This window comes from Brienomyrus brachyistius, chromosome 3 (genome assembly GCF_023856365.1).
Source record: "Brienomyrus brachyistius isolate T26 chromosome 3, BBRACH_0.4, whole genome shotgun sequence".
Lineage (NCBI taxonomy): Eukaryota > Metazoa > Chordata > Actinopteri > Osteoglossiformes > Mormyridae > Brienomyrus > Brienomyrus brachyistius.
The window spans coordinates 10,475,285-10,488,717 of NC_064535.1; the positions used below are offsets into that span (position 1 = coordinate 10,475,285).

Sequence of the window (13,433 nt, forward strand, 5' to 3'; positions counted from 1 at the left end):
TGCTTCCTGGGGTAACCTTCAGGCTCCTCACCACCCAAGACAGATGGAATCTAACTTCTGGCGAATTTCTTTTAATCTAGGCCTGATTGGTCAGTGGGCAGCCCTACAGTCTCAGTCATGCTATCAGGGTCCAACTCCACCACCAGCTTTGCATGTGCTGAGCTTTAATATCTTCTCTGTGTCTGCACTGGCTCCGCCCAGGTACTCAGTTATCCTCCAATCAAAAAACCGTTAGGATAATCATCATCCTTAAATTGGCCTTAGTACGTGAGAGGAGAAATGCTTATAAATTTTACATTGTAGATACAATTCAGGGTGATAGTCTAGATTCTCTTCTTTCTTCTTAGAGTCTGCCTCTAGTTAGTCACACTCTATGTATAATAGCACAGATTATTGAAGTTGTTCATCCATGTGACCCTTACAGGCAACAGCCCATCACGATATGTGACCATCCCCAGTAGCCTCACCTGTCTCTGCTATAGACTAATTCCTCATCAAGCAGACACCCCTACCTACTTATTCCACCAAACCATGTAGCAGCTACTGTATGGAGTCACTGGCATAAATCTGCAATAATGTGTTGGAATTAGAAATCAGACCATTTCTGTGTATTGTACGATGTCATCTGAAAAACCGGCTGCCACAAACACCATACAAGAATTGTTATTACAAGAAAAGCAAATATACATTTGAAAAATCTATGGAATGCTTATTACACCAACCAATATGAACATCCCATCCAGGGTATACCTCAGCCTTCTGCACCATGTTTCCTGGGATAAAAAGTTGTAAGATGGATGGATGATTGACAACACAGGGATATAAAGAACATAAAATAGTTATTTTGAAGAAATTAGGCATTTAATGTATGAAAATTATGCTTCATTTGAAGATACATCAGTGACAACTGCCTGCATGCAAATACTCACATTTTATCTGGACATGAGCCCAAATACAAATACAAGTCCTAAGATCCATAAAAAAGTTTGTACATATACGTTGGTGTTACGTGGGTCGCGCAATTATATCATGTAATACTTTATTTTTTCATGTACGTATTACATAAGGTGACTAGTTTTTAGCACCACAGTGCCCTCTAGTGGTAGTATGTGATGTCACGCATTTGGGTTCTGAGAGTCCATACATTTGTAAATGTGATCATTTTCCTCTTCTTCTTCCGGTTTGCATATTTGTGTTTTTGACCATTTTTTTTCTGTGGAAATACATAATTTTCTACTGAACACCTCAATCACACAAAACAGTGCATCACACATTTTATTTTTTCGCTGTTTTCACATTATCGCCTCAGGATTACAGTTGCTTTTTGCCAAAAAATTCACAAATTGAAAGGTTTTTTTTTTTTGTTTAGTTTTTACTTTCTTACTAAGCTGTGTTAATTGCGGTTATGCTTTCAGAGGGATGGCTGTGGATGCTTCGATATCGTGAACAACACATATTGCTGATGTTTTCCCATCTAGGTCACTTACTGATTCTGCCAGTTAATGGCAAAACTAGTGCCACAATCCATTCTGGAGCTCATTCTGGACCAATAAAAACTGCCACCTTCTGTTTCTATTTTTGAGAAATATTTTCTCATAATGACCTACTTAGGCATACCACAGGTTGAATGTAATCTCACCATCTCTCTGGAAAAGAAAAAGTTTGTCCCTCTTGCATGATGAATTGTGGTTCTTACCAGAAGTCAAGGTGATCCAATAACAACATAGCTTTTAATACACCCATAAATGTTGTATTTATAATGATACAACAAGTTATGCATTAGATTCAGTTGAGATACTCGTCTTTTAAAAAAATTTTGGTACAGTATGTAGAATCGGAATTTCATTTTCTGAAATATATTTTTTTAACATAGTGCAAATGATTCTTTCCCTCAGTCGTCCCCTACAAAATAAAAAAAATAATATTTGAGGGAATTTGTGCTTGTAGCAGGGGTACATTAACCAAAATGTCAACATAAAATTAGCCTATGACAGCATAATTTTGAAGTAGAAAAGCATATCGATTAGGGATTCAAATCCTCTGTGTGTATTCAAGATTCAAGATGTTCAAGATTCCTCCAGATAGTCTAATGTCTTGCTACAGTCCTAAGTCATGCAATTTGGCTAATTGCCCTCTCTAAATTGTATGTAGCGTGCGTGACTGTACAGGGGTGCCCTGTGATGGATTGGTGTCCCGTCCAGAGTGTACTTCTGCCTTGTGTGCCTTCTGCCCATGACCCAATCAAAGATAAGTAGTACAAACCCTGTTTCCAAACATGTTGGGAGGCTGTGTAAAATGTAAATGAAAATAGAATGGTTTACAAATCATATAAAGTCATATTTAATTGAAAATAGAATAAAGACAGCATATCAAATGCTGAAACTGAAAATCTTACTTTGGCTGTTCAAGTTTGGGGTGTCCTTTGTTGTATTTTTCATTTCATGATGTGCTGAATGTTTTCAACGGGTGACAGGTCTGGACTGCAGGCAGGCAAGTTTAGAACCTGGACTCTTCTACTACGGAGATATGCTGATGTAATATGCACAGAATGCAGTTTGGCGTTGTCTTGCTGAAATATACAAGGCCTTCTCTGAAAATGACATTGTCTGGATGGCAGCATATGTTGCTCCGAAACCTGTATTAATCATTCAGCAAATGGTGCCTTCCCATTTGTGCAAGCTACCCAAGCCATGGGCACCAATACACCGCCATACCATTATGGATGCCCATAACTCTCCGTTGATAACACCCTGGATGGTACCTCTCATCTTTAGCCCGGAGGACACAACATATATTATTTCTATTTAGAAATTCTGATTTGTCAGACCACAGGACAGTTTTCCATTTTGTCTCAGTCCATCTTAAATGAGCTTAGTCCAGAGGAGTTTCTAGCTATTGAAAAGATCAGGGATTAACTCAAGTTTACCTGTGGCTTAATGCTTTTCTGTGTCCACAGACAGTGGGATTCGGAAGTGTCCCTCAGCCCATGCAGTGATTTCCAGTAAAGAAACGTGTCTGTTTTTAATGCAGTTCCAGATCATGAAGATCATGGCTAACCTATATTGTTTTCTGGCCTTGTCCCTTGTGTACAGAGGTTCCTCTGGATTATTTGGATCTTTTAATGATATTATGTACCGTAGATGATGATATCCCCAAATTCTTTGCCATTTTACATCCAGGAACATTATTCTTAAACTGTTGCACTGTTTGCCCGTACAGCCTTTCACAGAGTGGTGAACTTCTCCCCATCTTCACTGCACAGAGACTCTGTCTCTCTGGGAGACTCTTTTTATACCCAGTCATCTTACTGGCCATTTTTCCAATTAACCTAATTGGTTGTGAAATATTCTACCAGGTGTTTTGTTTTAGCATTACACAGCTTTTCCAGTCTTTTGTTGCCACTGTCCAAACCTTTTGGCATTAAATTCAAATTAAGTATATATTTGACATAGTAAAAATTTCTCGGTTTCAACATTTGATATGGCGTCTTTGTTTTATTTTCAGTTAAATGTGGGTTTGTATGATTTGCTGATCATTCTGTTTTTTTTTGCATTTTTTGGAAATGGGGTTGTAGTTAGATTTATGCATGTATTTATGCCTGTCTGTATATTTAATAGAATATATTATATATATTGATTATCCTACAGAGCCAAGACCAAAAACAAAAACTGAGTAGAAGTGATGCTGCTGTGTTGTTCAACATTTATTTTACATCCACTGCAATTCCATTCACTTTATTTAGCAAAACATTAGCTTTGGTATTTGAGAATTGTGAACTAATTAGGCCATTTTGCAGTTTACCTGTGTATCTGTGTCTTGATTTTGATTATATAAAATATTAGTTTTTATTTCACAGCCCTGTGTGGAGGAGCTGGTGTGGTGGCACGGTGAATAGCCTTATTAGCTCACACCTCTGGGACCTGGGTTCAAGTCTCCACCGTAGTGCTATGGGTGTGGGGTTTGCCTCTTCTCCCTACAGTATGTTACTGTATGCTGTTCTCTGGTTTCCCATCACATTCCACAAACACGATGCGGTTGATTGAAGCTATGGAATTGCTTTTAGGTGTGAATGATGTGGGATTGAGCTCTGCAGTGGGTTAGTATTCCATCCTGGGTTGTTCCCTGCCTGCACCCAAAGTCTCTGGACCCCTGTGACCATGAATAGAAAACTAGGTACAAAAAAATAGATAGATGGAACATATGTATACAATGGCAGTACTTTTATAAATAAATCCAAACCACCAATGGTAAAAAATAAACACTATGTTATATAGTAAATACTACTGATTTTGGTTGGGATTTTCCCTCACACTTATTACCAACAAAATCTTCTTCTAACGAAAATGTATGCTTTAGCTAGACAGAAGCCGCAGAGAATGTATGGTGCCACTGTATACTGAACCAGTCTCAACAGTACTGTCAATGTCCCTCTTTCCTTCTGAAGTCATTTGGTTAAGTGGCAATGGGCTGCAATATACACAGGGGGGCTTTATACTGTAGCCCCCATCTGCATAAATATGTTTTATCAGCTAATTTTGGAAAGTAACATTATCACTGGCAATACTCACTGTTTTACTTCATCGCGACAAAATTCAACTGTGGAACCTTGGCTGTGCCATTAAGATTGTTTATCAAGCCTAGCAGTTCTTTGAATGTCACTGGCAGCATTTAAAGAGCAATGACAGCTAAATGCAACTGGATAGCGCATAAGAAATGTGAATATCCCGAACACACAATATTTCAAACAGTTACTTTGTATAACTACATTTTCGTGCATGAGCCAAAACTGGTTAATTTCAACGTGTACTGCAGTGTAATCAAACGTATAATGTTGACTATATTCTTCAACTTAGGAGCTTACTACAGTATGGTTACTTTTTCAATGTCATGATTTTAATGACTGAATTAAAAAGTCTATATATTTAAAGTCATTTGTTATTGTCCATAGTTCATTGTGTGTCTATTGTCTGTCATCTATTGTGTTAAATGTTACAACTGTTATCTGTGGGCACTGTTCCTCTATGCCTTTTACTGTAAATTGCCCCTTGGGGACAAATAAAGTTTTTTTGAATTTGAATTTGAATGAATTGCTAAACATCCATTGTTCATCTAGATCATAGTTAAAGTGAATATTTAAACATGACTTTAAGATCTTTATGTTTGACGGTCATTAGCCTTCCATAATGCCTTTTTCCCTGTATAGAAATGACCTTAGCTGTGCACATTGAGCTATTTCAGTTCCCCAGATATATAGAAAAGATAAAAGACAATCTGAAGGTCAGTCAGCCTGGGGCACTAAAGCTTCATATGCTCTTATATCCTGTATATTTTTGTTCATTCTAATATTAAATATATTGTATTTTATAGAGCAAATATATGTAACAAATATTTCTATTAAAAGTTTACATCAGTATGTTAAGATAATTATAGCAATAAAAATGAAATATACATTTTCAGAGCTTTGTTATAAGGGTGTTCCAAACGCACTTGCAGAAAGCCACCAAAGCTCTTCATGAACCTCCACATGATGAATACAAACTCAATAGATCCCATCGGCAGAGCACCGCCAGCACTGGGGGCACTGGAGCCACCTGGGCTAGTTCATCAAAAAATGTTGTCCGACATGCAATTTTCTTTACTATCTAGGAGACTAGTGTTTCATTTTTATTCTGCATTACTCCCTGCAGGTGTATGTGCAAGCATAATATCTTCAATTGTCCAACTTGGCAAGACAACATTGATTTTACATTTATCATTTACATTTACTGAGTTGGTAGACTTCAAAACTTCAATTACTGAAACTGGTCGTGTTATATTATGGAACGAAGTATCAGTGTTAATTGTATGCTTTTAGTTACATATGAGGGGGCAGCATGGTGGTGCAGTGGTTAGCACTGTTGCCTCACACCTCTGGGACCCGGGTTTGAGTCTCCGCCTGGGTTACATGTGTGTGGAGTTTGCATGTTCTCTCCATGTCGTCGTGGGGTTTCCTCCGGGTACGCCGGTTTCCCCCCACAGTCCAAAAACATGCTGAGGCTAACTGGAGTTACTAAATTGCCCAAAGGAGTGCATGTGTGCATGAATGGTATGTGAGTGTGCCCTGTGATGGGCTGGCCCCCCATCCTGGGTTGTTCCCTGCCTCGTGCCCATTGCTTCCGCGATAGGCTCCAGACCCCCTGCGACCCAGTAGGATAAGCAGTTTGGAAAAAGGATGGATGGATAGTTACATATGCTCTGACCACTATTGCTTAATACTAACAAGACAGAGCACAGCTAAATTGATACAAGCTAATCAGCGTAGTGTTAGTTAAACAATATTGGCGGAGTTCCATGTATGTTTAGGGGGTTTAGTCTTGATCTAGTTCCTACCAAACTTGCAGCTGACACACTTTCATAGATTACCAGAGGTTCCACTTCCATGAGCAATATTGTTGCATATTTATCAAATCTGATTAATAACATAACAAGCAAAGCAATTAACAGAAAAACATTAACAGAAAAAACTAAGTTTACCAAGTACAGTGATTGTAAAAATAGCTAATAGGAGTTATGAGTACAAAGTCAGGTGCCCATAGAATAAAGAGAATTAGTATCATTATTTGTGTATGTAAAATGTCAAGCTAGCTAATAAATAGAACTCAACTCAACTCTCTCTGTTCTGCCTTAATAATAAGAATATGCAAAGGCACCACATTACAAATTTCAGGTGTGTTGTGGAGATTTCAGCTATTACTTTGGAATGCATTAATAGATGTGTCCCATAGAACCTCAAAAATACTGGAAACGCGAGCATTAAGAATACTCTATTGTCAGTGGAATACTCCCTCTAAGTTTTAGCTGCAAGAGGTCTCTTAAAAGTCCATTGTAATTTCAATTTTTAAGTTAGTTTTCAGTTTTTCGTCATGCAATAGTGAACTATTTTTACACAATAATTTCATTTTCCAAGGAATATACTTAGTGGGATGCCAAATATTTTCTTTACTGTGCATTTATTAAACTGAAAACCTGATTTTGATTTAAAGGCATATTTTTGGCATTGCGCTATCTGTGCATCAGCGTTCATGCAAAAGCCATCTGGCGTTGGCACCTTTGTGTGTTCCTTGAAACACCCCCTAAATGTCATTGGCCCTTGCCTAGCAACACCATTTAAATCTACTTAAATATGATATGAGCAAATCATGATTGTTGGTCCTGGCTCCACCCTTGACATTGACTGCTATTGCAGTGTAAAAAAAGATGCTTTATTTATTTGTGTGCTTGTGTATGTGTGTGTGTGTGTGTGTGTGTGTGTGTGTGTGTGTGTGTGTGTGTGTGTGTGAAATCATCTGAGGCCACAAAAATAAACTAAACTGAAGTTTGCCGAATTATTCAGAAGAAAATTGGCCACTCTAGCACCTATGAACACTGAAATATAACAAAACCAAAAACCTATCAAAAACAAATCAATTTCCTGATGCAAAAACATTTGAAAAGGTTTATTGTTTCACATCCTGCTATAATACATTAAAAAAGGGAATCTTTTGAAAGAAAAAAAATTGCCTCATTGGCATTTTAATTTAATAGTAGGCCATAATAAATTAAAATCTCTGTAGTCTCTGGCTTGACCACATGTGTCGGATTAGCAATTTGAGCATAGTATGAGTGAATGAGGTAACTGTTTCTAAAATTGGTTCCTTTTATTGGTTTATCGGCGTAGTTTGTCGAGCTGCACCATTTTTGTAGGTTTTACAGAGGTGCATTAATATGTTTTTTCCCTCAATTTTTTAAATAACTAGAACAGAGGAAAATGTCCTGTTTATATTACTCAAAAATCAATCAATTTCTGTCAGACACATCCCCATCCAGTGTGCACTAATCCGTGTAGCATCATTATCAAACGACCCCCTCCCCCCCGTTTGTTCCCTGACATGGGTACGTCCAGCTCGTGGTAAAGCACCCAGCCACGATACTGCCTTTCTGCTCTGGCTGCCTTTTGCGTTTACAGTCACGTTGCATCGTAAGGATTGGTTCAGGTTCAGGGTGGAGCAATGGAGCAATAGGAAGAAATCCAGCAATAATCTAACGTGGTCTCCCTACAAACTGATGGCGCCCATATTGGTGATGCTACCCCACAGCATCTTCTTCCTGGCTAGTGTGCATTGGGTGACACAGAACGCGCAAGATTTTCTCCTTGCTCCCACCTTAACCTTTGGAGGGATCCTTTCCTTTTTCACACCGTGTTAGTCACTTACCTTCACAAGGATTTTGCTAGCATTTCATAATGGCTCATGCAGCTTCCCAGCTAAAGAAGAATAGGGATATAGATATCAATGCAGCTGAGGATGAAAAGGAGAAGAAGAGGAAAAGCAGGAAACAATCGCGGGATCAAAAGAAAAAGGTATACAGGTTCTTCTTTTTTTCCCCCCCACGCTGACACCTGCATGCACGCACTGTGGGTCTTTCAAAGGACACACTATCAAAGCCGTTAAACTCCTCTCACATCCATTAGCAATTGTCGTTGTTTCATACTAACTTTTCACCAATTCCATGTGTAATACAGGAATTACCTGCTTAACCGAGAGCAACGTGAGCTCCAGAAATGGTGCATCAGCACAGCTAGGCTTTACTGTTCACATCAACGATTATTCCATGCTGTTATTTGTATTTAAAGCATGTGCTTCACAAACAAAGCATTTGCCAGGGACACTGATTTTATTGTGCAATAATGCGTGTGCGTTCGGAAAGCAATGTATATGCAATATGCATGCTGTACCGATTAAGACGCTAGTACCTATATAGCGCTTTTCTTTTGTATATGGAAATAAATCTTTGAATTATTACTTTATATATCTGAAGACCAATGTCAAATATATTTTGTCTTCAATATAAGATAGTGGTTTATCTTTAGTAATACACAAGGTTAAGACTCTGCCTGTGTCCTTGCTTTGACCACAGAACATAGGCAGTACCTTGTTGATTTAGATCTGATTATTTTGCAGAAATACCCAACTCACTGACATTCAGAATAAGATACAGACCTAGTATTTTATTGTGTAAGTGATTGTCTTCCATTATTAATTTTAATCTTTGTGATGGCTGTTCTTTTATGAGAAATTATGTTAAATACATTCATAGTTCACATGTTAGGTGTCGTGCATTTAATTAGATTTGAAAATGTGCGGTTGACAGGGATGTCTTTGCCCTGCGCTCATGCTAAGTTAGTGTCCAGATTTGCCCAGTAACCTGAGTGCTTCTGAATGATGAATTGAACGTTACTTTCTCTAAAAAAACAGAAAGCAAAGGTCACCGTTACTGGTTACCATTGTACCTGATGAGTTTGGCTGTTCCTGCTTTTTTCCCCCATTTTACTCTTGTAGTTCTCATTTGCAAACCTGAATTATATCATATTAGGTATCCGAAGCCAAATTGTATCTGGAGTCACTCCACCTCAGTAGCGAAGGGTTTGGAATGTCATTTGACAGCTGTGACGGAATGTGTCTTGGCACACACTCAATAATGAGCAGTAAACACTGTAGCCCAAAGGCAGCAAAAATAGGAGGAGAGCAAAATCTGATTTCTGTTTACTGATCTGGAATGATTTCTAACAGGAATAAACAAATACTCTCTTAGACTTTTTAAATAACTATTATGGAACCCCAATTTTGTATAGCAATGTAAAAATGACATGAATGTACCATTTATGCATATCTTTTGGTAGATTTATTCTTCCACTGGAATGAACTGGTTCCCATTAAGTGTTCTCATACCTTGCCTCGTACCCTATGCTTCTTGGGATTGGCTCCAGGATCATGGCACATGGCTACGGATCGATGTACCGCTTCCAAGAAAAAACACAATTAGACTGACAGCACTTTGATAGATGAAGAATCTCTGAGTGTTTATATATACACACACACTGATTTAGCCGAGTGAAATCGGAGTGGCTGCAGAGCCATGAGATGTCATGTGTTGGGTGACATTAGTTCAGCTTCCTTTCAAATTAGTACAAAAATACAAGTTGGAATAGCGGCTCTGCAGGCAACATTCTCCCAGCCTCGCACGCCTGAAATATATACAGTACAGCACTGCATAGATTTGTGTATTCTCCCTAAGTTTGGTAACTTAATAATACAGACGCTCCTCTACTTACGAATGAGATGTTCCGAACGGCCGTTCGTAACTTGAAATGTTCGTAAGTCGTTATTCAACATCATTTGAACGTTATACGCAAGTACTAAGAACTAGGATGCTGGGAGTACGCACGCTACGCTGCTAGGAGGAGTTGGTGCACAGAAAAAAATTTTGATGTTGGGGACAGGAAACGGGAGCCCAATGAACACAATTTGGACTTATAGTCCTATTCGTTTGTATGTCTGAAAGTTTGTAAGTTGGAAGTTCGTAAATAGAGGAGCGTCTGTATTTAGACTTTCTTCTTGTAGTCCACAGAGGAACTTTATTCCATGAGGGCCCTGCATAAGGTTGTAGTACAGGTTACAGTAACCATAAATGGTTAATTATTGAAAATGGATGGAAAAATATGTATGTATTTAATTTCTCCATTGTGTTTTAATTCACTTGAAGTGTTTCTTTGAAAACACGGCTCTTTGCTCTATGAACTCGTATTCTCACTACAGCATTATAACATATAACAGTCAGTGATATAGGTCAGACTGAAAGAAGATCATTTTGACCATAAGCGAGAGTGCATTGATCAAACGTTTGACTCCACATCTAATGAAGATTGCTGGCATATACAAGTTCTAATTTGTGTGTATTTCTTGCTGTTACTCTGCATTCTGCAGGCACTGTGTATTCTGGATGATGAATAGAGATAGTGTGCTGAATTATTACTCTTTTAAGTCTTATAATTGCACCGTAACAAAGTTAACTATGCTGTTTGCAGTAATTATTGGATCGTGCAGTGTATGCTGGAATGCAGTGGCCTCTGTTCACTCTGTTTTTCTTAGTTGTAACATTTTGCTTGACATTCTTCCAATATGGCAACTTTACCCCAAATTGCATTGGGAGGTTCGTACCTGCGTCCCTCAGATTTCTAGCCTGAGGTGCTAGAAATTTGTAGAATAATTAGAGTATAGAGGGGAGAGAAGGTATATTTGCATACTTTATTATTCATATGAGTGTGTTACCTGGTTATATTGATTAATCTGTTGTTTAAGGACTGTGTACAAGCATGTTAAGCAGTGCCAAGCACGCAGTAGGGTATGCCACATTCCTTAGAGGTCATCTGGCAGTGCAGGGCTTCATAGCCATTGTTTTTTCATGGTATACGGAGGTACAGTATGATGGCTAGTTTCCCTGGAACTTTGCAGCTGTTTGGAGAAATCAGAAATCCAGCTGTTCCTTCCGAGACTGCATGCATTATTGCGTGATTGCATAATTATTATTAGTGCTCAGAAGAGCGCATTGTGCAGAAATGCCTTCTGTGTTCCTTGTCTTCTCTCAGCTTTGTCTTCGTGGACGAAATCCTGATTTTACTCTTTCCTATGATCGCTAACTGTCTAGGTTTACATGCAGTGCATTTTGAATCAAATCCGATACCCATGAATAGCATTTCCCATTTTAATTTATTCAGGCTCTCTCACTGTGTGTCTTTCACTGTGTTTATTATATATAATGTAATGTTGATTAAAACTGAAGTATAGATCTATAAGCAAATAGTTTCCTGTTTTATTAAGTGGTGGAATATTAGAACAATGTGGTCCTCTTCCCCAGCAATATGAGAACTTAATGATATTCAACATGAACATAACAAGGGAACACATTTTGAGGTATCAGATTATTACCTCATGCTTTATTTGTAAAGCACGTATGTCATATATATATGCAAAGTAATATATTCTTATTTACTGTATAAATGCACATAAAACTTCAGACCTAGACATTCACAGCACCAGCATCTTTATAATAATCAAATTTACAAAAAAATAATGAATGTTTCCCTTAATCCAGAGGCCATTCATGTTTAATGACTGTTTATATGCTGCTAAATCACAGCAAACCTGGATTCTGTCCTAGAAAACAGAAAGGCATAAAGCAGGCACCCACTCGCTCCACATTTTAAAATAAATGTGTTTCACTTAAAGAGAACTAATGTTAAAGTCATCCCTTCTTTCATAAAGATATGTCCTTGTTTTATAACAATTAATTTAAGCTTAGGAAAATGACTGAATGGCAGTTTATTACATGAGAAATGAAATGTGCAAACGTTAAGTATACACAGTAATGAACATAAATACTCAACACTACGTAACATAATGCATAAAAAGGCATCAGAGTCAAACAACCAAGAAATGGTGAAACTTTAACATCAGCCAGTAAACTCATGTAACAATGTCCTTAAAGTTCATGTCTGAAATACTGACACTTATGCTTTAGGAGTAGAGGTGCCCTCAAAGCGGGATGCTCGCCTGCCTTCTCTCCACAAACCTGAACAGAGCACATGGTTCTGGATCTAGTCCTCGCCACTAAGATGGCTGGAGACACAGTGTGAAACATCAGTTGATTCTTGCCTGTTTACTGGGGGCGATGGACCCGATGCTTTCAGGATTGGAGGCGGTGCTGGGGGACGATAAGGCAGGGTTCCTGACAAAGCTGTGATAGCACCTGTAAATCTGCCCCCGGGGCTATTTCTGACCCCAGGCTGCAGTGCTGCACAGAAGTTTATAGGCGGCCAATTCCGAAGACCTCTATGCACTTTCAGTGCAACTTACTTCTAAATCATTCTTTAGATCTGCAGTCTCATTCATCAGCCCATTTTTATCCATCCTCTTAAATGGGCTCTTCCATCTTGGTGCCAAATTCACCTGTTAAGCAGGATCATCAAGAAGAACCAGACCTCTCACCTTATGAAACCCATACACTTTCTTGTCTTCATACCACTTCTGGTATGAAACATCTTCCAAAGACTCTCTTAGTTTTCTTTAGTTTTATGGTAGTCACATTGAATGACATACTTGTAGCGTACTGTAGCGTAGTGTTGGGTTGCTTCATAAAGTATAAAGGAGGTATGGTTATTAGCATATGCTATTATGGTACCTGGGATGGCAGGGGTCTTAAATGGACTGGAATTCATCAGAATGTTCACAGACATGCACAATGACGTGCACAGGGGCTGAACACTGTGGTAGTATGCATACTGGAGTTGCATACTGGAGTTGCATACTGGCTCAACCAATAGCAGGTACGTTCCAGCCTCTACCAATACTGATTGATATATATTTGGCTAGCTGGTCATTCCGCATTTTAGACTCTCAACCATCGCATCCAACTGAAAAGGGTAGCGAGAGGTTAATATCAAACAGATTGTATAGCCGTTTTATGGGATCTGACATGGACTGTCCACCCTGGTCGCCGCGAATAGCTTATGCAATGCCGCGTTGTCAGATACAGTCCTCGAAGATGTATTGAGCTACAAAGGTAGCATGCTGATATTT

General features: G+C 38.6%; 1 protein-coding gene across 2 annotated transcripts in view; it reads left to right on the plus strand.

Annotated features, from left to right (window-relative positions):
* The first annotated feature begins 7,960 nt into the window (after positions 1-7,960).
* Positions 7,961-13,433, plus strand: part of LOC125739013 (ankyrin-3-like) — a 77,532-nt gene continuing 72,059 nt past the window's right edge. For both annotated transcript variants that reach the window (XM_049008618.1, XM_049008619.1), the window contains exon 1: positions 7,961-8,377. In XM_049008618.1, coding sequence (XP_048864575.1) covers positions 8,261-8,377 — 117 coding nt within the window. In that variant the 5' untranslated portion in view covers positions 7,961-8,260. The remainder of the gene's footprint in view (positions 8,378-13,433) is intronic.